Here is a 22957-nt window from a genome sequence, read left to right as displayed (position 1 = left end):
TGCTAGTGATTTATTAACACATGCTCATGACAAAGTAGGAATCGAACAGTGGACTCTAGTGGTGTTTTCTTATCCCTATTGACAGGATTCTTATATTTACATCAAAATTTCCAAATGGTTGAGTATCGGCTGAAAAGAGATTTTGGATATTCTACTGTTCATGAGGTGCTCATTATTACAATCGGATGGCGATCTATAGGCAATGAAGTGTGAAGCAATTTGCATGACCTTCACGGTCTAAAATAACTCTCTCAACGTAATAATGTTACTAAGAAATGACCACGATGTTGCTTGAACCGATGTACATCTGAGCACTTTTGACGGATGGCCAACAGTTCAGGAATGTTGAGTTTAATCCATTGAAGAAAAAATATATCACGTTCAACAACGACCTCGACGGAATCATATAGAGATAAGACATCAACATCACTCAATGATACAGTTTATTTTCAATGTTAACGTTTACTCTAAACAGGAGTGCGTGATAAAAGTTTCATGATGAAATTATTATTTTGGTTCCTCTGAACATATTTGATTCATTGACAGTTGATTAAATCTTCCCGCAGCAGATATCCAGAGAACTGAGACCACACTCCACCTCGCAGTGGGGCGTTATGGCTATCAAATTTCTTCCTCATCAGAACGTGGTCTCCCACTTTGAGAGGGATGATGACACTCATAGTCTTGGAGCTGTAAATGTGTGTAATGGTCAGCACAGACTTTTGTACTCCCTGGCTCTCCAGGAAGAACTCTGAGACACCAGGGTCCGTGGTCTCAAGTTGGCATTTCATCAGATAAAGACCTAAAGCAAAACACATAATACATATTATGTAGTATGTTCACACCAATATATAAATACAGTTGTTATTTATCTATTAGCTTTGAGATCAGACAGCGCTACGACACGAAAAGTGGAAAAATCATATAACTATCCTCAATGATCTGGAATGCCCTATCATTCGTATACGTCCGTAACAGAGTCCTACGGATCGGGAAAGGTCCAGAGAGGGCGGCCAAGTACTCCCGACAGTATGATGCGTCCCGTAACATTCGGAAAACTCATCCGATTTTGTCTAGTTGGATTACAATCGTGACTATGTCGTGACAGATTCTGCTGTATCGGATCAAAATCGTAACAATGCCCTGTGTTGTCTGGACGGTGTCCTGTGGATCGGGGCGCTGTCGTGATGAACGGGCATGAATTGTTCATTGCCGTTTCTTGTCGATTGAGTCCAGATTGCGTCAGGATCTTCCCGAATGCGAACCGTCTTTGTCGGTTCACTGTCCGGTCACTGTCCGATCTCTGTCGGATCGCATTCGGGAGAATCGGAACGCTGTCGGGACAGATTCGGTTCTTTTTTAGCATGCGGAAGATACAAATCGGATCAGATTCGGATTGAGAACGGGAGAATCGTGGCGAATTCGGATGGAAACGGCTGAAGCGGGACGCTTCGTGAACAATATCTGATTGTTTGTGAATTTCCCGCCACGAATCACAGGATCTTGACAAATTTAAATCGGTAATGGTCCTATCAATGACGGCACTAAAAATCCTGAAAGTGTGACTGGGCACTGTCTGATCTCAAAGCTAATGAGGGTCTGCTGAAATATGAAACTGTCAGCCCGGGAACAAATCTGTAGGCCTCGGGCCTGCGGGCCGATATCTTTTTCGAAGTCTTAATTCTATTGGGTTTGAAACATCAACAGTCGACTTTCATATTACGCTAAGCTTTACTAAGTCTAAAACATGGCAATGACCATAGCAGAATAAGTTCTTCAAAGAACAAATAAATGAGCAGATAGTCTACAAAATGCTTACCAGTTCTGATAGAGGTCAGTCTTTCGGTGCACTGTTTAACCGTTCTTTAACGGGCGTCCTAAATTGTAGGCCACATTATACAAATGAACAATCGTCCCTCTCACGCATGCACGCGCGCACGCACACACGCAAGCACATCGATACGAATATGATACATAAGTTGGTACAATACCTGCAATTGGAACATGGAATACCCCGGATGATGAGTTATATCCGGAACCCACGTTTGCCTCTACTTTGCTGAATACGATGGTACTTTCAAGTCCGAAAGTCTTGTCACTTGGCAGAAGTGCCCTGAAGTACACCAATGGTCCTGGAAACAAATCGAAACAGAAAGCGGATCACAGAGTGATGGTAATACGTCCGGCATGCATCTGTTGCCCTATTATTAACATGATTGATTCAGTTAACATGATTAGGTTGTATTGTTATGAAAGTCCATGAACAGGTATGTTCCTTGTCTTTGATGGCGTTGAAGTAAAATGGCATAATGATTGCTAAATGAAATCGTCGATCATTCAACGTTTCTCTTGATAGAAGTACAAATTTCAGTTTATTATTATTTGATGTTTAGGTACAACATAAATAACATTTTCTTTATTATCAGAAATATGACTTGAATCGAACTGAGCGAAGAATTATTTCTATTTGAGCGGACTGTTTTGTCTATAACGCTTCTCTATAAAATAACTTGCGTCTCGCACAACTAAAGTTGGGCTGACAAGATCAATTACTTTCTATGCATAGTCTAACTAATTTAAGACTATGTTTGCAAAGTGAGATGATCTTATGCCTCAAATAACATGCCATGAAGTGTAAAGCATGTATGTGGTAAATTGTAATTTTCTGACCAGCTAGTGATATTTTATAGCTACGTCTATTTATTTCGCCTCTTTAAACGGGTCAAATAATTTGTATATGTCACATAAACTAATATTACCAAAGAGGATGATATTCGCATTATTTTCAAGAGATAATTCATTCGGCAAAAAGTTCCTTTTATCACGTCATGTCTTAAAAAAACCTGTACCCCTTCAGGTTAATGTTTCAGAAGGTTAATATTGATGTTTACATACATCACAGACATCCGTGACATCTTTAAAAAAATCAAAATCGAATTCCCTGGGTAACTGTCCAAAAGTTAAAAGACTTAAAAGTCCAAAGACTTAAGACCTTTACAACAAACACCAATAAATGAATCAATATTATAAAATAGAGTATTTTTCAAGGGAAATTCCAAATGTCAACTCTTTTGTGCGCTGTGGAGGGTGATTTATAGATCACTCTCATTACAAAAGATGAATTCAGATTGATTATCTACGCGTTAAATCTTTAACAGATGAATCAAACAAAACGCAGTCTAGAGGCAGCAGAATTTAACTATATGATGTATGCATTCATTTTATAGATTAACAAATAAACATATATTCCTTCCCTAAAGTAATAATCACGACAACCATTAACCATTAACTTCAATCAATTATCTGTATCAGTCAAACCTTCCCTAAAGTAATAATCACGACAACCATTAACTTCAATCAATCATCTGTATCAGTCAAACCTTACCTCTCCCCTGTACCTGCAACCCTGCAAAGCCTACAACAATGCAAAGGCACATGCAGAAACTGAACTTCATCTTGTCCGTGATGCGGCAACAGACTGCTCGAAAAGTTACTCCACTGTCGTGTATAGCTTCACACGAGACTCGGTTTGGTTTTTTAGCTCACCTTGCAGATTGTCATATATAACTGCTGCCCTTCAGCCACACGTTTCTAGATACTTTTTCTGACATCTGACGCTTAAGTACATGTCAATAGTATGACCTGTTATGTCAGTACCACATCAGGAACAATATTTTGAAGCCGAAAGATTTAGTTTCAGAAGACTGGGCCTAATATTACAGATATTGGCAGATGAAAAAGAAATTCCATCATTGTATCCGCAATAGACTATATAAAGAGGCTATTTACTGAGGCAGATCCTTTGGGCCAAATAGATGCATAACTTAAGGATAACTTTATTCATTTTGGTTATGTGCAACATTCATACAAATTAATTGTACTAACCATATCAATATGTCAGGCGAGGTGAGCTACAACCAGATGTCAGACCAGGATTATTCTAAATGGATGATTTTCTGCCACAGCCGGCTGGGTCATGTTCTATTTTCAACAGGAGTTACATACACTGTTGTCCATTTTATATTCTCCTAACCAGAAAACGGCCTGGGATAAAAAAAACCCACAAAACACTAGGTTGTGCTTGTAGTCAGTTCAGTGGATAATGTTAATCGATATTCTTGTCCTGATTATTCGAGAAGAGTTGTCACGTGATAAATTGAATAAACATAAAAACAAATACATGCTGTCTACAAGTGTTTAATAAATTTTAACTACAAATAATAAGATCTGTTAATGTCGTATGGCATTTACATTCATGTCTATCTCTTTGAAAAGAAGATCACGAATCTAGGTAATCGGAATATGTTCTTACCCATTAGTATGGCAATCAAAAAGGATACACTCTATAGTTGATGAAACCAGTTTTGAAAATATTTTACTTATATATGAATATCAAACGCTAACATTAGACAATGTATAAAGCGCTTTTGTACAACACAAAGTACGAGGGTTGGTCCTATGGGCCATAAGAAAGTGAACAAGTCAATGTCGTAAATTATTTAAGTAGTTAATTGCAAGTGTATTTGATCATATGAGGCCGCTTGTATATTAGGGTCAGCCAGTTGAACATGATATTGGTACAATTGGACACAGAAATGGAAAAGAACGAGTACCAAACAATCATCAAGGTTTTGACGTAAGAGAAAGGTATTCCCAAATAAATTCATGACCGCATGTCACAAGTGTATTGGGATAAGTGCCCCAGCTTTTCCACTGTTAAACGTTGGGCAGTTATGTTTAAGGTTTGGAAAAAAGCCTTGATAATGACACTAGTTCTGGAGATAGAAAAACGTATACTGTCAGATAGACGTCTTACCATTTGTGAACTTGTGGAAGACACAGGTCTATGCCATGGATCCGTTGAAACTTTTATTCATTAACATTTACAGATTAATAAAATATCAGCTAGTTGGGTCCTAAAGTTTCTAAATTCTGATCTAAAGGGGAAAAAACTGACATTGAAGAGGATCTAGTCAGTTTCAAGAAGATATTAGTAACGGGTGATGAAACATGGGTCTACCACGATAATCCAGAGTCAAAGGTCAGTCCATGGAATGACACTATTCCAACTCTCCGGCACCAAAGAAATTCATGTCTTCAAGATCAGTGAAGAAAGTAATGATCATTGTATTTTGGAATGCAAATGGTGTGATCCTGGTTGATTACTTAGAAAGTCAAAAGACGATTACTGGGGCCTACTGTGCTGATTTGCTTCATCGCCTGAGAGATTCTATCAAAGAAAAGCTGCCAGGAATGCATACTACTGGAGTGCCTTTCTCACACCTCTCGACTTGCAAAGGCTGCTATGCGACAATGTGGGTGCGAAGAGAGTCCTCACCTCCATACTCGCCAGACCTGGCGCCAACCGACGTCCACCTGTTTCCTTAACTAAAAGGACACCTACATGGAAAGCTCAATGAAGTGTAGTGAAAAGCAGGGAGATTATGTTGAAAAATAAAATTAAAAATACTTCCACAATTGTTGGTTTTGTTTGTCAGGCTTAGAACTTTTTGACCAGCCCTCATATCATTGTGTTATCGATGTTTTACAGTATTAATAATGACATACCTGTTTAAGTTTACAATATTGCGTTTCAGCATATTTGTCATTGTTTTGAGCGTTCCTCGTTATTATCTCGCGCGGTACGGGTCGTGAATGCCCAACACGCAAGATTGACGTCATCAATGTATGAATATCAATGTCCCTTTCTAATAACACATGTCACCGATGAAAGCTGTATTCTGTTTCAAGCGTGAGCTCAACTTATGATAAATATATTCAGTGTCAGAAGGATTTAACACTTAACGTTTTCAATCCTTGCCTCTGTCGTCAAACATAGATGGGACAAACACATGTAGGATCCTTCTTTTAGTCACAGAAGTGTGAACTGTTTGAACTTTTAAAATCATATGTGATAATGCATAGAGAAAGGGAACAAATGCAAGACTTCTTTTGAGGAATAGACAATTTTACAAAATAAGTGTTTATTTATTCAATGTACATGTAACTTGGTGGTAAAGCCGACAGTTCGATTTTCCAGACATTGGTACAGTACCTTAAGCCCGTTATTTCTGGTCCTCATTTGGGATAAGGTTTGAATATTGCAAACGCGTACGGAGGGCTTCATAGGGTTTTGTCTTGAAAGTTTGATATGTTACTAGTATTATATGAAAACATTTTTTCAACTCATCACTGCTAAAATACATTTAAAGCATATTTGGTTCTCTTTTATTCACGCCTGCTCTATCTTGAATCAACATTTCAATTAATGTACACTTGGATTTGACGTAACTGTTTGTTATTTTCACACTCAAGTGATTTATTTTAAATGTTTTCGGAAAACGCGTCGCCAGGGGGGCTTGGATCCGCATCGTATTTTTTGTGGACGTGTAAAGCCAGCCTCGGATATTGCGACACATGGCAGACTGATGTGAAGATAACAATGGAATATTAACAATATATGTAGGATCCATAAAAGTTAAGAAAATATTGTGGATAACGTTATTAGTAGTTAGACAAAACTTTGATGGGAAAAACTGATATATATCCTTGTTCAAGGTTCAAGATTTCCTAAAATCTCATGCCTTTTCGACTTAGGCGACTTACAGGTTCGGGTGGTCAGGCTCGCTGATTTGGCTGATGCATGAGTTTTAAGTCAGAGTACAAGCTCCAAGCTGTCGGATTAGGATTACCTCGACCAATATGTCGAAATAGAAAAAACGTGATACCGAGATTCTGGAAATTAAACGAGAGCAACATCTGGTTGCAGACTTGATTTTTGTCATTTGAAAGGTGAGAAGTATTAGAGAATGAACATGATCTATCAATTATGTAACACCTCCAGTTGGCATCAGATAAACATGGCGCGGTGGCGATACCTGTTATGTTACATTTTCTGTGTCTTGATCGGAACACAATGCACATCCGGTTGCATGTACCAAGCCGTTATGGCAAATAGACAAGTCTGTGTCAGGAATGTATTGACCACTAGCGAAGCATGTGCAGAGTTTTTCTCGACATCAGTTTTGTGAAATGGTCGGCATGGCAGACACTGACAGTGGCGTTTTTCTTTAACTATAAGTCATCGTATAAGTTCATAAGTCGGTTCACTATCTCTATTCAGGTAGAAGTTTTACTCTTGTATTTTGCATTGTAGTATAATGCTACATAGGTGCTCAAACCACCAAATCACATTATAACCATTTGTTTCTAGCATCATTTTGTAGACTTAAGAATTGTAAATTGGGTGCATTTGACTTGCACTGTGTTATGTGGCAGTGGAGACTGTAGTAGAGAAATGTAATAAGAGCAGTTGTCAGTGACAGCAAAATATTGAAGTGCTTGTAAAATTTCAAGTGCACTCGTGGCCAGATTTTTACGGCAGTCGACTGCAGTAAGTAAATTAGAGCTTGCATTGTTTATAAGGCCTCTTAGTTATTCCTACTGCCACTTATTTGACCCCTTCAATTGCCTTGTTTGATTGTAAACCTAAAACTTGGTGCTTCAACATAACTTATGGATTAGTCATTAATCATGTGTGGCCATTTACTGATTTGACAATTTATCTCTGTACGTACGGATGTCTCAGTCAACATTTTCGTTTCAACTTTGATATCACGTCCAAACATTAGGGCTCCACCGTGATCTGAATTAAATTATATGAAAGTTGTACATTTATTTCAGTGCTACATTTTCCAGTGTTTATTTCACCCCAATTGCTTACAGTGTACACGTTTAATTTTAAAGTATGTTTGTTGTTTAACGCCGCACTGAGCAATATTCCAGCTATATGACGGCAGTAAATAATCGAGTCTGGACCAGACGATTATGTAATTGACATCATGAGCATCGATCCACGCAATTGGGATACGACGACATGCATCGACCAAGTCAGCGAGCCTGACCACCCGATCCCGTTAGTCGCCTCTTACGACAAGCATAGTCGACTTTTACGCTATACAGTAAACTACGGTTATAACGAACTCAAATAAAGGGGCCACTCATTTAAATGGTTATAACCGTAGTTCGTCATAGGCATATGTATACGCTTTTACGCTATACAGTAAACTACGGTTATAACGAACTCAAATAAAGGGGCCACTCATTTAAATGGTTATAACCGTAGTTCGTCATAGGCATATGTATAGCATATATACAGCAGTGGTACAAAAAAATAAGTTCGTCATATCCGTTAGTTCGTTATAAGCGTGTTTGTTATAAACGTAGTTTACTGTACTAGTACACATGGTATATTTTTATACAAACGTGCAATAGATATCACCATAATGATTACGTGGATTGCGTTTGTTTCGTATTTCTAAATTACACATCTTCATATGTATGTTCAGAGATATTTCATTCAGAACATTAACTCTGTTGATACACATTGAACGCATTTATATCATCATAAGTAAAGGTGATGACGCAGTAGAAGGCCCTCACGACGGCTTCTATATCCCAGGAAATGCACTGAACTGCGACCTACGACTCAAAAGTTATTTAAGCAGGGTTACAGCATCCAAGACCACAGTAAAGCATTCAATTAGTTTTGTGGTAGACATGAGGACATTCCCTAAATTTGACGCATCAGTGTCCAAAATGATGTCCGATCAAATTCCCTATTTTGACTTTACCATATGTTCCCCGTGTTTGTTCATGTGAATACTTGACTATTTGACAGTGGTTCATAGCCACAAACTTATGATATAGTCGGAATCATGCAATGATAATGGAAAAGAAAGGATTTTGTCGCTTTTATTAACGTGCTAAGACGGCGTACATATTTGCATCATCCTGCAAGTGGAATTAATCTTTACGAACTAGACGCCCCGAGAATTGGGACCATATGCCACCTCGAAGCGTTCCAGGGATGTGGTGACTTTTAACCCAGACGTGATGTCCTGCTGTGACATGGAAGATGGCGCTCATGGTTTTAGTGGCGAAAGAAGAACATGGAAACAGGATAATTGCTTTGTAGGATCCCTGGCTCACCAGTGCGTATTCAAAGCATCCTGGACTGGAGGCCAGAAGCTGACATTTAAACTCGTAATAACCTGAAACAGTATCATAATTCAATAATACGGTACTCCACGTAGTTTTGTGATATTTATGTATGATCACCATCGGGTTGTTGAGAAATAAATCCAGTCCTCTTACCTTTACCCAACAGTTATCGTAAAATCTATATGTCAAATTGCGATTACGCATCGACGATATAAAGGGGCCTGATGTAGATATTTTAGAAACATGGATCATGTCGTGTGCCATCGATCGTGTCTCTTTAGTGCTTGCCATATAAAAGATAAGAGTGGTACTGGATAGCACACTGCTTTGAATTAACTGTGGCAAATCTATTTACGAACTTCAAATCAGGTCATATATTAAGATTAGTCTGTTGCAAAACGTGCAAAACAAAGGCATCGGAAATAAGGAAACATTAACAAAACAGTAAGGACAAATAGTCAGTTTGCTGCCTCGGAAATGACCATGTATCTTACCTGAGAATGGAGCGGTGAATATCCCGGATGTTGGGTTATATCCATTACCAATGTTTGCCGCCACTCTATCGAATACAACAGCGCTACCAACACCAAATCGGGTATCACGACCAAGCCTTGACGCGAAGTACACCCAGGGATCTGAAGGGAAATGGACAAACACAATATATTGTTCTGAAGCCATTCTTACCCATAACGTACTACTTGAAACTGGAAATCTCCCAGACGGGATTGACAGCACCATAGCCATACTTATGGGTGTTTCGTAAGTAGTAAACACGTCTACAAACATTGTCCGAGCACCGACTTCACACACCGGGACATAACTGAAATACCTGTCAACGTTGGGTAAAAGGACGTTTTATGTAGACTTTAGTCACCTGAATCTAATAGGACGGGGCTTTACTTGCATTTATTAATTTGAGTTTACAGTATAAAATCTGGTATTTCTCCTGGCATACAAAATACTCAAATGAATTCAAAGAATACATGATTAAATCTGTCCTGTGTCCTATATTGGCAGGACAATGAATTTGGCGGCTGTTTCATGTTTGGCTGTTCACCCTTCTCGGTAATTTCAATAGTACACCAGTTCTAAACTTCTCATGCATATAGATGTGTATGTTTGATAGAGAATCGAGTTTTTATTATTTCTATTTGACAATATACAAGGCTTTTACAAATATGATATAATTCCAGCTGATGCCCACCTCGGATGCATCCTGTGATACATTTATATAATTTCATTCTCCTATCTTTTTAGTTATTATATGAGGAAATTTAAAGTTATTCAGAAATCACTCCCTGATTTAAAATAATACATGAAAATACATGCATATAAATGTTAATACTAAGTATTGGAACAAAAATTCGTGTTGACGACAAACTTCATGTGCATGAGTGTTTATGTCTGTAAAACAACAAAACACATCCTAATGTTTGCAATAGCACCATACATGTGCGTCGGTAGTTTTTTTTGTTCCTGATTTTGACACTTTCAAGGATTTTTGGTTGGTTGGTTTGTTGTTTAACGCCGCACTCAGCAATATTCCAGCTATATGACGGCGGTCTGTAAATAATCGAGTCTGGACCAGACAATCCAGTGATTAATATCATGAGCATCGATCCACGCAATTGGGATCGATGACATGCATCAACCAATTTAGCGAGCCTGACCACCCGATCCCGTTAGTTGCACTTTCAAGGAAAGTTGATTAATCTCTGTGGGCCATTTTTGTCAATCTTATTGATTCTGCTTATCAAACATTTGTTATTTACGAGATTTCATTCATTTTCTGTCATTAACTAGTGATGTGGCGTCTGTAACGCGAGGGGAGTCTTCGGGCAAAGTATACATATTTCAAAGAGTTATCCTCAGAAAAGCTCAACATTCTACACTTCATATCTCAACATTAACATATTTTCATATGATTCTAGCTTGTACACATCTTTCATGCTTTTTAAAACTCATTACAATTCAAAACACGCTTTATCCACATTATCCACGAGCATTTATGTAGTCGAAGATATGAAAACTGAAAGTTGCACACATATACCACCAGCAAAGACAACAGGGTTTGGCTTGTGTCCATCATCATTTTGGAGTGTGCATTACTGTACCCAGTGCACAAGACAGTGTGTATACATGGATGCTCTCATTTCAAAATGAAATATTCTATCTGCACATTGAATCTATATTCATGTAATATGTTAAAATTTAAATTTATGTTAGTTACATCTGTTGTTGGTAAAAAGCGTAACCTGCTCATCACAGTGTTGAATGTCACATGGGGAGCCTCACTGTGCAACGGGTAACAAAGCTCTTCATAGAAAAAAACAGAAACATCATCCCCCAATGGAAAATTTAAATACACAAAAGGAGCAATTAGATACAAGCTGGAATTAACTTCATGTTATACGTATGTTTATTTACATACATCTCAGACTTCAAAATACATTCAATATCATTAACTCAATAATTAATTACTCACTTAAATATGATTATATGACGACTTCCATCAACAATCTTATCATCTATATCTCACCTCCCCCTTGTACCTGCAACACAGTCCATGAACTCACAACAATGCAAAGACACATGCAGAAACTGAACTTCATCATGTCTATAGTGCGGCAACAGACTGATCAAATCATTGTATCACCGCTTTTTATAGCTCCATGGACACTACATCTCGTTAGGAAATGACAGATACTGTCGAAGCTCACCTTGCTACTTGATTACTTGCTAAAATAGAACAGCCATCCATGTTTGTTTTTGTTGATTTAAAATACTTACTATTAAGTTAACGGTATATATTTTGATTATAATTAATTAGAAATAATTAGAACTTTCCTACCATTTTATGGTGTAATTGTATTCCTGATGGCCAACCAGCAGGCGTTATTCGTCGCCAATCACGACAGCAACCGAACATCATCCCCACAAAAATCTTGGTCCACACGTCCCTCGTAACTATCTGTAATATTCAAAACGCAGAATTCTAAAATATTTCTTTTGACTGATGCCACTGGTGGGACAGGATACGCTCACCTTTTCGTGATTTCCTTGTATCATCACTATTCAATAGTGGTTCATAGTCACATGCTAATGATATAATCGGAATTGTACAAACGAAAGGATTTCTGGCTTGTATTTCTGAGGTTACAGATCTTATTTTACAGGTTACAGTGTCTGGCTTTCCCTATAATGGCCAAAGGCCAAAGGGATCGAGTCTGTGTTCCTTCATAATGTTGTTTTTCTGCCTTGACATTTGTTGTTGTGATGGATATTTGTTTAATAGACAGTCCACATATACTATGACGTCATTGTTCTAGTTGAAATGGGTTCCAGATGGAGCCTTCATCTTGTTTGGAAACAGCTGGTAATCCGACAGGAGAATATGGTTGATGCTGAATGAGTACAAAGCCACAGTCTTGGATTGTAGCATTGTCCTTTTTGAAGAGCATACTCTTACCCATCTTCCTCCGTCTCTTAGGTGTAATTCAATCCCATATTTGCCTCATAGGCCCACCGTTTTTTTGTCTAGCTTTTTGGAGGAGAGTCCACCATGATGACACCCTCGACATCTCGGGAATCCTGTTGGCTGGAAGTTGTGAGCCATTTAGGTTTGATCTATAGTCACATATAGTTGCAAGAACCTTTATGGTTCAGCTTCAAACAGAGACAGATTTTCAGAAGCACTGTGCCCGGGGCGTATTTTATCAGAGTGTGTGAGTTACGATTTATAGTTACATCGGCAATATGTCAGCCATATCGTCACAAAATCAAGTTATACATGAATAATACATAAGTTTAGACCATCAAACCTGTCGACAAAGGACAGCTAAAGAACTACATTATAACACATATAGATTTAAAACTTGTATATAACCATACAAAATGACTTCATAACAATACATCATAAAAGTGGGCTATGGACCACCAGCAACCAAAGTAAGGCCACCATACGTTGGACCATGTGGACGTACGGTACATCTGTTTCCTGAATGGTACCCCAGCAGGATTTACACCATCCCTCTTGTCAATGGCGATTATGTAAAAGTTAAGCATGGAATTAAAACTAACAAGTATACTACAATTAAACCCATGGAGAGAAGAAATGAGGTTGAACTTACGTAACCTCTCATCGGGGTATAATAATTTTACGTTACTTCAACCCTCTTAGAAGGTGAATCTCCGCCCAAAAGGTGTAACCAATATTAGGTTTTATTTTATGTAATGTATTTATACCTACTTGGGTGTCCAACTTATTTTGCATTAGATCTCTGATGTAATATCTAATAACATGTTTATAATAGCTGAATGGGATTAAAAGGGGTGTCACAGGGTGGCTTGGTAATCAACAAAATACGATGTCATATTACCCAAAAGCAAGATCATTAGGTAATTCATCAATTTCGCTTAAAAGTGGATGTTCACACTGACATATTTCATATCCTGAAGGCACGAAAGATAATTTGTAAATAATAAGAATATTTATGTTTAGATTGGTTATTGGTATATTTTAGAACTGTAACAATAACAACTGTTTACAGCTGTGATAATGGGGCTGTTATCTGATAATCTTGAAGATATTGTCCTGAATCTCAATGGCAGTGACACTAAGAAATGAGCCACCATCCTTGATCCTTGGATCTGTAAATATAGATCTGTAAGTGTAATATTTGTAATAGTGTATATGGAAATTCCAAATTGTCAACTTTTTTTGTGGGCGGTGGACGGAGATTTAAAGATCATTCACATTACAAAACATGAACACAGATCGATTATCTACGCGTTAAATCTTTAATCAAACGAAATGCAGACAAGAGACAGCAGAAATTAACTATATGATGTATGCATTCATTTTCTAGATTAACAAATAAACATATATTCCTTCCCTAAGGTAATAATCACGACAACCATTAACCTCAATCAATAATCTGTTGTATCAGTCAAATCTTACCTCTTCCTTGTACCTGCAACCCTGCAAAGCTCACAACAATGCAAAGGCACATGCAGAAACTGAACTTCATCTTGCCCTTGATGCGGCAGACAGACTGATCGAAAAGTTACTCCACTGTTGTGTATAGCTTCATACGAGACTCGGGTTTGGTTTTTTTAGCTCACATTGCAGAGGCTACTTACTGAGGCAGATCCTTTGGCCAAACAAAAGATAAGTTTATCCATTTTGGTTCTTTGCAACATTCATACAAATAAATTGAACTAACCATATCAATATGTCAGGCGAGGTGAGCTACAACCAGATGCCAGACCAGGATTATTTTAAATGGATGATTTTCTGCCACAGCCGGATGGGTCATGTTCTATTTTCAACAGGAGTCACATACACTGTTGTCCATTTTATATTCTCCTAACCAGAAAACGACCCGGGATAAAAGCATACAAAACATAAGGTTGTGATTGTAGTCAGTTCAGTGGATAATGTTAATCGATATCCTTGTCCTGATTATCCGAGAAGAGTTATCACATGATAAATTGAATTAACATAAAAAACAAATACATGTTGTCTACAAGTGCAAAATAAATATTAACTAAAAATAATAAGATCGATTAAAGTCGTATGGCATTTGCATTCATGTCTATCTCTTTGAAAAGAAGATCACGAATCTAGGTAATCGGAATATGTTCTTACCCATTTCTATGGCAATCCAAAAGGATAAACACTCTATAATTGATGAACCCAGTTTTGAAAATATTTTACTTATATATGAATATCAAATGCTTACATTAAACAATGTATAAAACGTTTTTGTACAACACAAATTACGAGGGTTGGTCCATAAGCTCTAAGCCTGACTAACATTCAACTATAGGCCATAAGAAAGTGAACAAGTCAATGTCGTAAATTATTTAAGTAGTTAATTGCAAGTGTATTTGATCATATGAGGCCGCTTGTATATTAGGGTCAGCCAGTTGAACATGATATTGGTACAAATGGACACAGAAATGGAAAAGAACGAGTTCCGAACAATCATCAAGGTTTTGACTTAAGAGAAAAGTATTCCCAAATAAATTCATGACCGCATGTCACAAGTGTATGGGGCTTTTCCACTGTTAATTGTTTCGGCAGTTATGTTTAAGGTTTGGAAAATAAGCCTTGATAATGACCCTAGTTGTGGATTCAATCGAGGAGATAGAAAAACGTATACTGTCAGATAGACGTCTCACCATTTGTGAACTTGTGGAAGACACAGGTCTATGCCATGGATCCGTTGAAACTTTTATTCATTAACATTTACAGATTAATAAAATATCAGTTGGGTCCTAAAGTTTCTAAATTCAGAGCTAAAGGGAAAAAAGAACTGACATTAAAGGGGATCTAGTCAAATTCAAGATGATATTAGTAGCGGGTGATGACACATGGGTCTACCACCATGATCCAGAGTCAAAAGTCATTCCATGGAATGACACTATTCCAACTCTCCGGCACCAAAGAAATTCATGTCTTCAAGATACGTGAAGAAAGTAATGGTCATTGTATTCTGGCATGTAAATTGTGTGATCCTCGTTGATTACTTAGAAAGTCAAAAGACGATTACTGGTGCCTACTGTGCTGATTTGCTTCATCGCCTGAGAGATACTTTCAAACCTCTCGACTTGCAAAGGCTGCTATGCGACAATGTGGGTTCGAAGAGAGTCCTCACCTCCATACTCGCCAGACCTGGCACCAAGTGACGTCCGCCTGTTTCCTAAACTAAAAGAACACCTACGTGGAAAGCGACAACGGTGACCTCAAAGCTGCCGTGAATGGGTATCGATATGAGAAGTGTAGTGAAAATGAGGGAGATTATGTTGAAAAATAAAATTAAAAATACTTCCACAATTGTTGGTTTTGTTTGTCAGGCTTAGAACGTTTTGACCAGCCCTCATATCATCGTGTTATCGATGTTTTACAGTATTAATAATGACATACCTGTTTAAGTTTATAATATTGCGTTTCAGCATATTTTTCATTGTTTTGAGCGTTCCTCGTTATTATCTCGCGCGGTACAGGTCGTGAATGCCCAACACGCAAGATTAACGTCATCAATGTATGAATATCAATGTCCCTTTCCAATAACACATGTCACCGATGAAAGCTGTATTCTGTTTCAAGCGTGAGCTCAACTTATGATAAATATATTCAGTGTCAGAAGGATTTAACACTTAACGTTTTCAATCCTTGCCTTTGTCATCAAACATAGTTGGGACAAACACATGTAGGATCCTTCTTTTAGTCACAGAAGTGTGAACTGTTTGAACTTTTAAAATCATATGTGATAATGCATAGAGAAAGGGAACAAATGCAAGACTTCTTTTGAGGAATAGACAATTTTACAAAATAAGTGTTTATTTATTCAATGTACATGTAACTTGGTGGTAAAGCCGACAGTTCGATTTTCCAGACATTGGTACAGTACCTTAAGCCCGTTATTTCTGGTCCTCATTTGGGATAAGGTTTGAATATTGCAAACGCGTACGGAGGGCTTCATAGGGTTTTGTCTTGAAAGTTTGATAAGTTACTAGTATTATATGAAAACATTTTTTCAATTCATCACTCCTAAAATACATTTAAAGCATATTTGGTTCTCTTTTATTCACGCCTGCTCTATCTTGAATCAACATTTCAATTGATGTACACTTGGATTTGACGTAACTGTTTGTTATTTTCACACTCAAGTGATTTATTTTAAATGTTTTCGGAAAACGCGTCGCCAGGGGGGCTTGGATCCGCATCGTATTTTTTGTGGACGTGTAAAGCCAGCCTCGGATATTGCGACACATGGCAGACTGATGTGAAGATAACAATGGAATATTAACAATATATGTAGGATCCATAAAAGTTAAGAAAATATTGTGGATAACGTTATTAGTAGTTAGACAAAACTTTGATGGGAAAAACTGATATATATCCTTGTTCAAGGTTCAAGATTTCCTAAAATCTCATGCCTTTTCGGCTAAGGCGACTTACGGGTTCGGGTGGTCAGACTCGCTGATTTGGCTGATGCATGTCATCGTATCCCAATTGCGTAGATCGAAGCTCATGATGTCAATCACTGGATTTGTTTATAGACCGCCGTCATATATTACTGGGTGCGGCGTAAAACAACAAACAAATAAACAAGCAAATCCTGTGATCGCTATCAGTATGCTCACTTAACGTGCCGGCAATTGATAAAACATCGATACCCGTTTAGGATCCCTTGAAATTGTAAAGAGCCTTGGACTGTGCATTGTTAAAAGCACTTCTTGGCGGAGCTTGGTTGCACGTGCAACAGCTGCAGTGAACACATAGCATATATAAACACATCAAAGAGTTTTTTGCGTTTTTACATATTTCCAACAAAAGAATATCAAAACATTTTTTTTAAGTTTAAGAGGAGACAAGTATTTACAGTTTGAGAAAGTAGGGGTGAGTTTTAGGTCAGAGAACAAGCTCCAAACTGTCGGATTAGGATTACCTTGACCAATATGTCGAAATAGGAAAACCGTGATACCGAGATTCTGGAATTCAAACGAGAGAGCAATATCTGGTTGCAGACTTGATATTTGTCATTTGAAAGGTGAGATGTAATATAGAATGAGCATGATCTATCAAAGAAGTAACACCTCCAGTTGGCATCAGATAACCAGGACGCGGTGGCGATACCTGTTATGTTACATTTTCTGTGTCTTGATCGGAACACAATGCACATCAGGTTGCATGTACCAAGCCGTTATGGCAAATAGACAAGTCTGTGTCAGGAATGCATGGACCACTAGCGAAGCATGTGCAGAGTTTTTCTCGACATCAGTTTTGTGAAATGGTCGGCATGGCAGAGACACTGACAGTGGCGTTTTTCTATAACTATAAGTCATCGTATAAGTTCATAAGTCGGTTCACTATCTCTATTCAGGTAGAAATTTTACTTGTATTTTGCATTATAGTATAATATTACATAGGTGCTCAAACCACCAAATCATAATATAACCATTTTTTTCTAGCATCATTTTGTAGACCTAAGAATTGTAAATTGGGTGCATTTGACTTGCACTGTGTTATGTGGCAGTGGAGACTGTAGTAGAGAAATGTAATAAGAGCAGTTGTCAGTGACAGCAAAATATTGAAGTGCTTGTAAAATTTCAAGTGCACTCGTGGCCAGATTTTTACGGCAGTCGACTGCAGTAAGTAAATTAGAGCTTGCATTATTTATAAGGCATCTTAGTTATTGCTACTGCCACTTATTTGACCCCTTCAATTGCCTTGTTTGATTGTAAACCTAAAACTTGGTACTTCAACATAACTTATGGATTAGTCATTAATCTTGTGAGGCCATTTACTGATTTGACAATTTATCTCTGTACGTACGGATGTCAACATTTTCGTTTCAACTTTGATATCACGTCCAAACATTAGGGCTCCACCGTGATCTGAATTAAATTTTATGAAAGTTGTACATTTATTTCAGTGCTACATTTTCCACTGTTTATTTCACCCAAATTGCTTACAGTGTACACGTTTAATTTTAAGGTACGTTTGTTGTTTAACGCCGCGCTGAGCAATATTCCAGCTATATGACGGCAGTAAATAATCGAGTCTGGACCAGACGATTATGTAATTGACATCATGAGCATCGATCCACGCAATTGGGATACGACGACATGCATCAACCAAGTCAGCGAGACTGACCACCCGATCACGTTAATCGCCTCTTACGACAAGCATAGTCGACTTTTACGCTATACAGTAAACTACGGTTATAAGGAACTCAAAGGGGCCACTCATTTAAGTGGTTATAACCGGAGTTAGTCATAGTGAGTGAGTGAGTTGGGTTTAACGCCGCTTTTAACAGTATTCCAGTAATATCGCGGCGTGTGAGCTTAATGTGGGAGGAGAGCCCGAAGTGATGCAGGTCTCAGACATTTACCACTTCGGTGAAACCCACGAGCACGGGTATGGTGTTGACAAACCTAGAAACATAATTGGGGCGAACCGGGATTCGAACCCACAATCATAGGTTTCTGGCTTGTAGTTCGTCATAGGCATATGTATAGCATATATACAGCAGTGGTACAAAAAAGTAAGTTCGTCATATCCGTTAGTTCGTTATAAGCGTGTTTGTTATATGTATAGCATATATACAGCAGTGGTACAAAAAAGTAAGTTCGTCATATCCGTTAGTTCGTTATAAGCGTGTTTGTTATAAACGTAGTCTACTGTACTAGTACACATGGTATATTTGTATACAAACATGCAATAGATATCACCATAATGATTACGTGGACTCGCGTTTGTTTCGTATTACTAATTACACATCTTCATTAAGAACATTAACTCTGTTGATACACATTGAACACATCTATATTAACATAGGTAAAGGTTATGACGCAATAGAAGGCCCTCACGACGGCTTCTATATCCCAGGAACTAGAAGTGCACTGAACTGCGACCTACGACTCAAAAGTTATTTAAGCAGGGTTACAGCATCCGAGACCACAGTAAAGCATTCAATTAGTTTTGTGGTAGACATGAGGACATTTCCTAAATTTGACGCATCAGTGTCCAAAATGATGTCCGATCAAATTCCCTATTTTGACTTTACCATATGTTCCCCGTGTTTGTTCATGTGAATACTTGACTATTTGACAGTGGTTCATAGCCACAAACTTATGATATAGTCGGAATCATGCAATGATAACGGAAAAGAAAGGGTTTTGTCGCTTTTATTAACGTGCTATGACGGCGTACATATTTGCATCATCCTGCAAGTGGAATTAATCTTACGAACTAGGCGCCCGAGAATTGGGACCATATGCCACCTCGAAGCGTTCCAGGGTTGTGGTGACTTTAAACCCAGACGTGATGTCCTGCTGTGACATGGGGTGAGTGAGTGAGTGAGTATGGTTTTACGCCGCTTTTAGCAATATTCCAGCAATATCACGGCGGGGGACACCAGAAATGGGCTTCACATATTGTACCCATGTCGGGAATCGAACCCGGGTCTTCGGCGTGACGAGCGAACGCTTTAACCACTAGGCTACCCGACCGCCTCTGTGACATGGAAGATGGCGCTCATGGTTTTAGAGGCTAAGGAAGATTTTGGAAACAGGATCATTGCTTTGTAGGATCCCTGGCTCACTAGTGCGTATTCAAAGCATCCTGGACTGGAGGCCAGAAGCTGACATTTAAACTCGTAATAACCTGAAACAGTATCATAATTCAATAATACGGTACTCCATGTAGTTTTGTGATATTTATGTATGATCACTATCGGGTTGTTGAGAAATAAATCCAGTCCCCTTACCTTTACCCAACAGTTATCGTAAAATCTATATGTCAAATTACTACTTGCGATTACGCAACAACGATATAAAGGGACCTGATGTAGATATTTTAGAAACATGGATCATGTCGTGTGCTATCGATCGTGTCTCTTTAGTGCTTGCAATATAAAAGATAAGAGTGGTACTGGATAGCACACTGCTTTGAATTAACTGTGGCAAGTCTATTTACGAACTTCAAATCAGGTCATATATTAAGATTAGTCTGTTGCAAAACGTGCAAAACAAAGGCATCGGAAATAACGAAACATTAACAAAACAGTAAGGACAAATAGTCAGTTTGCTGCCTCAGAAATGACCATGTATCTTACCTGAGAATGGAGCGGTGAATATCCCGGATGTTGGGTTATATCCATTACCAATGTTTGCCGCCACTCTATCGAATACAACAGCGCTACCAAGACCAAATCGAGTATTACGACCAAGCCTTGTTGCGAAGTACACCCAGGGATCTGAAGGGAAATGGACAATTCCAGGCATAATGCAACGAAAAATGTTGTTCTGAATCCTTCGTATCCATAACGTACAACTTGAAACTGGAAATGATTTTTTTTAAACATTTTTGTGCTTATATTGATTGTAGGAATATAATTACTAACCGGAAATACTTTGGGTTTATATTCTACACCAATGTTTCTAGACGACACGTATGTTTGAACCATATTTATCATCCATATAGGCGGCTGAAATGTTGTCTCGTACAGATGAGTTAGAACAGGTTAATTAATGTCTTAATGGATAATAATTATCAACATCCCAACCAGTGATTGTAAATAGGACATTGTTCATGAAGTGAGTGCAGAGGATTTGTAACATTATATTACGCAGCTTTCGGCCTCGGGGAATGTAAGACACCGGTTGAAGTTGCTGTGTAGTGTTTGGGTCTTCAGCTCTGAAAGGAACTCCTAATGCATTTAGTTCGCTCGAGTCTCCCAGACGGGTTTGTCAGCACCATAGCCATACTTATTGGTGTCACGTGGGTAAAAGGACGTTTATGTAAACTTTAGTCACCTGAATCTAACAGGACGGGGCTTTACTTGAATAGATTAATTTGAGTTTACAGTATAAAATCTGGTATTTCTCCTGGCATACAAAATACTCAAATAAATTCAGAGAATACATGATTAAATCTGCTCTATGTCCTATATTGGCAGGGCAATGACTTTGGCGGCTGTTTCATGTTTGGCTGTTCAGCCTTCTCCTCAATTTCAATAGTACACCAGTTCAAAACTTCTCATGCATATAGATGTGTATGTTTGATAGAGAATCGAGTTTTTATTATTTTTATTTGGCAAAATACAAAACTGTTACAAATATGATATAATTCCAGCTGATGCCATATGCATCCTATGATACTTTTATATAATTTCATTCTCCTATCTTTTTAATTATTATATGAGGAAAGTTATTTAGAAATCACTCCCTGATTTAAAAGAATACATGAAAATACATACATATAAATGTTAATACTAAGTATTTGAACAAAGATTCGTGTTGACGACAAATGTGCATGAGCGTTTATGTCTGTAAAAAACAACAAAACACATCCTATAGTTTGCACGTGCCTCACGCAGTAGCACCATACATGTGCGTAGGTAGTTCCTTTTTTTGTTCCTGATTTTGACACTTTCAAGGAAGGTCGATTAATCTCTGTGGGCCATTTTTGCATGTCAATCTTATTGATTCTGCTTATCAAACATTTGTGATTTACTAGATTTCATTCATTGTCTGTAGTGATGTGGCGTCTGTAACGCGAGGGGCGTCTTCGGGCAAAGTATACATATTTCAAAGAGTTATCCTCTGAACTGCTCATCATTCAACACTTCATTTCTCAAAATTAATATATTTTCATATGATTCTAGCTTGTACACATCTTTCATGCAACATGCTTTTTAAAACTCATTACAATTTAAAACACACTTTATCCACATTATCCACGAGCATTTATGTAGTCGAAGAAATGAAAACTGAAAGTTACACACATATACCACCAGCAAAGACAACAGGGTTTGGCTTGTGCCCATCACCATAAAGGATTGTGTATTAACTGTACCCAGTGCACAAAACGGTGTGTATACATGTATGCTCTCCTTTCAAAATGAAATATTCTATCTGCACATTGAATCTATATTCATTTAATATGTTAAAATTTAAATTAATGTTAGTTACATATCATCTGTTGTTGGTAAAAAGCGTAACCTGCTCATCACACATTGGGAGCCTCACTGTGCAACGGGTAACAAAGCTCTTCATTGAGAAAACAAAAACATCATCGCCCAATAGAAAATATAAATACGCAAAAGGAGCAATTAGATACAAGCTGGAATTAACTTCATGTTATACGTATATTTTATTTACATACATCTAAGACTTCAAAATACATTCAATATCTTTATCTCAATTATTAATTACTCACTTAAATATGATTATATGACGACTTCCATCAACAATCTTATCATCTATATCTCACCTCCCCCTTGTACCTGCAACACAGTCCATGAACTCACAACAATGCAAAGACACATGCAGAAACTGAACTTCATCATGTCTATAGTGCGGCAACAGACTGATCAAATCATTGTATCGCCGCCTTTTATAGCTCCATGGACAATAAATCTCGTTAGGAAATGACAGA

General features: G+C 37.9%; 2 protein-coding genes across 5 annotated transcripts; both read right to left on the bottom strand.

Moving 5' to 3' along the window:
- Nucleotides 1-425: 425 nt before the first annotated feature.
- LOC124149238 lies at nucleotides 426-3523 on the bottom strand. Of its 2 annotated transcripts, XM_048382121.1 has the most exons (4): nucleotides 3386-3485; nucleotides 2189-2193; nucleotides 1992-2148; nucleotides 426-802 (listed from the first exon to the last, which is right to left on the bottom strand). In XM_048382121.1, the coding sequence occupies exons 1-4, from the start codon at nucleotides 3453-3455 to the stop codon at nucleotides 537-539; spliced, it is 498 nt and encodes a 165-aa protein (XP_048238078.1). In that variant the 5' UTR covers nucleotides 3456-3485; the 3' UTR covers nucleotides 426-536. The 2 variants fall into 2 exon arrangements, with proteins under 2 accessions (XP_048238078.1, XP_046376650.1); XM_046520694.2 differs by lacking the exon at nucleotides 2189-2193 and having other exon boundaries at nucleotides 1992-2132; nucleotides 3386-3523.
- Nucleotides 3524-8738: 5215 nt separating this feature from the next.
- On the bottom strand, nucleotides 8739-22907 carry LOC124149235. Of its 3 annotated transcripts, none has more exons than XM_048382122.1 (4): nucleotides 22793-22907; nucleotides 20634-20774; nucleotides 20040-20182; nucleotides 8739-8910 (listed from the first exon to the last, which is right to left on the bottom strand). In XM_048382122.1, exons 1-4 carry the CDS (start codon nucleotides 22866-22868, stop codon nucleotides 8806-8808), a joined length of 465 nt encoding a protein of 154 aa, XP_048238079.1. In that variant the 5' UTR covers nucleotides 22869-22907; the 3' UTR covers nucleotides 8739-8805. The 3 variants fall into 3 exon arrangements, with proteins under 3 accessions (XP_048238079.1, XP_046376652.1, XP_048238080.1); XM_048382123.1 differs by lacking the exon at nucleotides 8739-8910 and adding an exon at nucleotides 19689-19858 and having other exon boundaries at nucleotides 22793-22906; XM_046520696.2 differs by lacking the exons at nucleotides 20040-20182; nucleotides 20634-20774; nucleotides 22793-22907 and adding exons at nucleotides 9498-9638; nucleotides 11543-11639 and having other exon boundaries at nucleotides 8739-9053.
- Between the last annotated feature and the right edge of the window lie 50 nt (nucleotides 22908-22957).

This window comes from Haliotis rufescens, unplaced genomic scaffold (genome assembly GCF_023055435.1).
Source record: "Haliotis rufescens isolate VD_foot unplaced genomic scaffold, xgHalRufe1.0.p SCAF_4, whole genome shotgun sequence".
Taxonomy (NCBI): Eukaryota; Metazoa; Mollusca; class Gastropoda; order Lepetellida; family Haliotidae; genus Haliotis; species Haliotis rufescens.
This window is presented reverse-complemented; position numbering and strand designations above follow the sequence as displayed.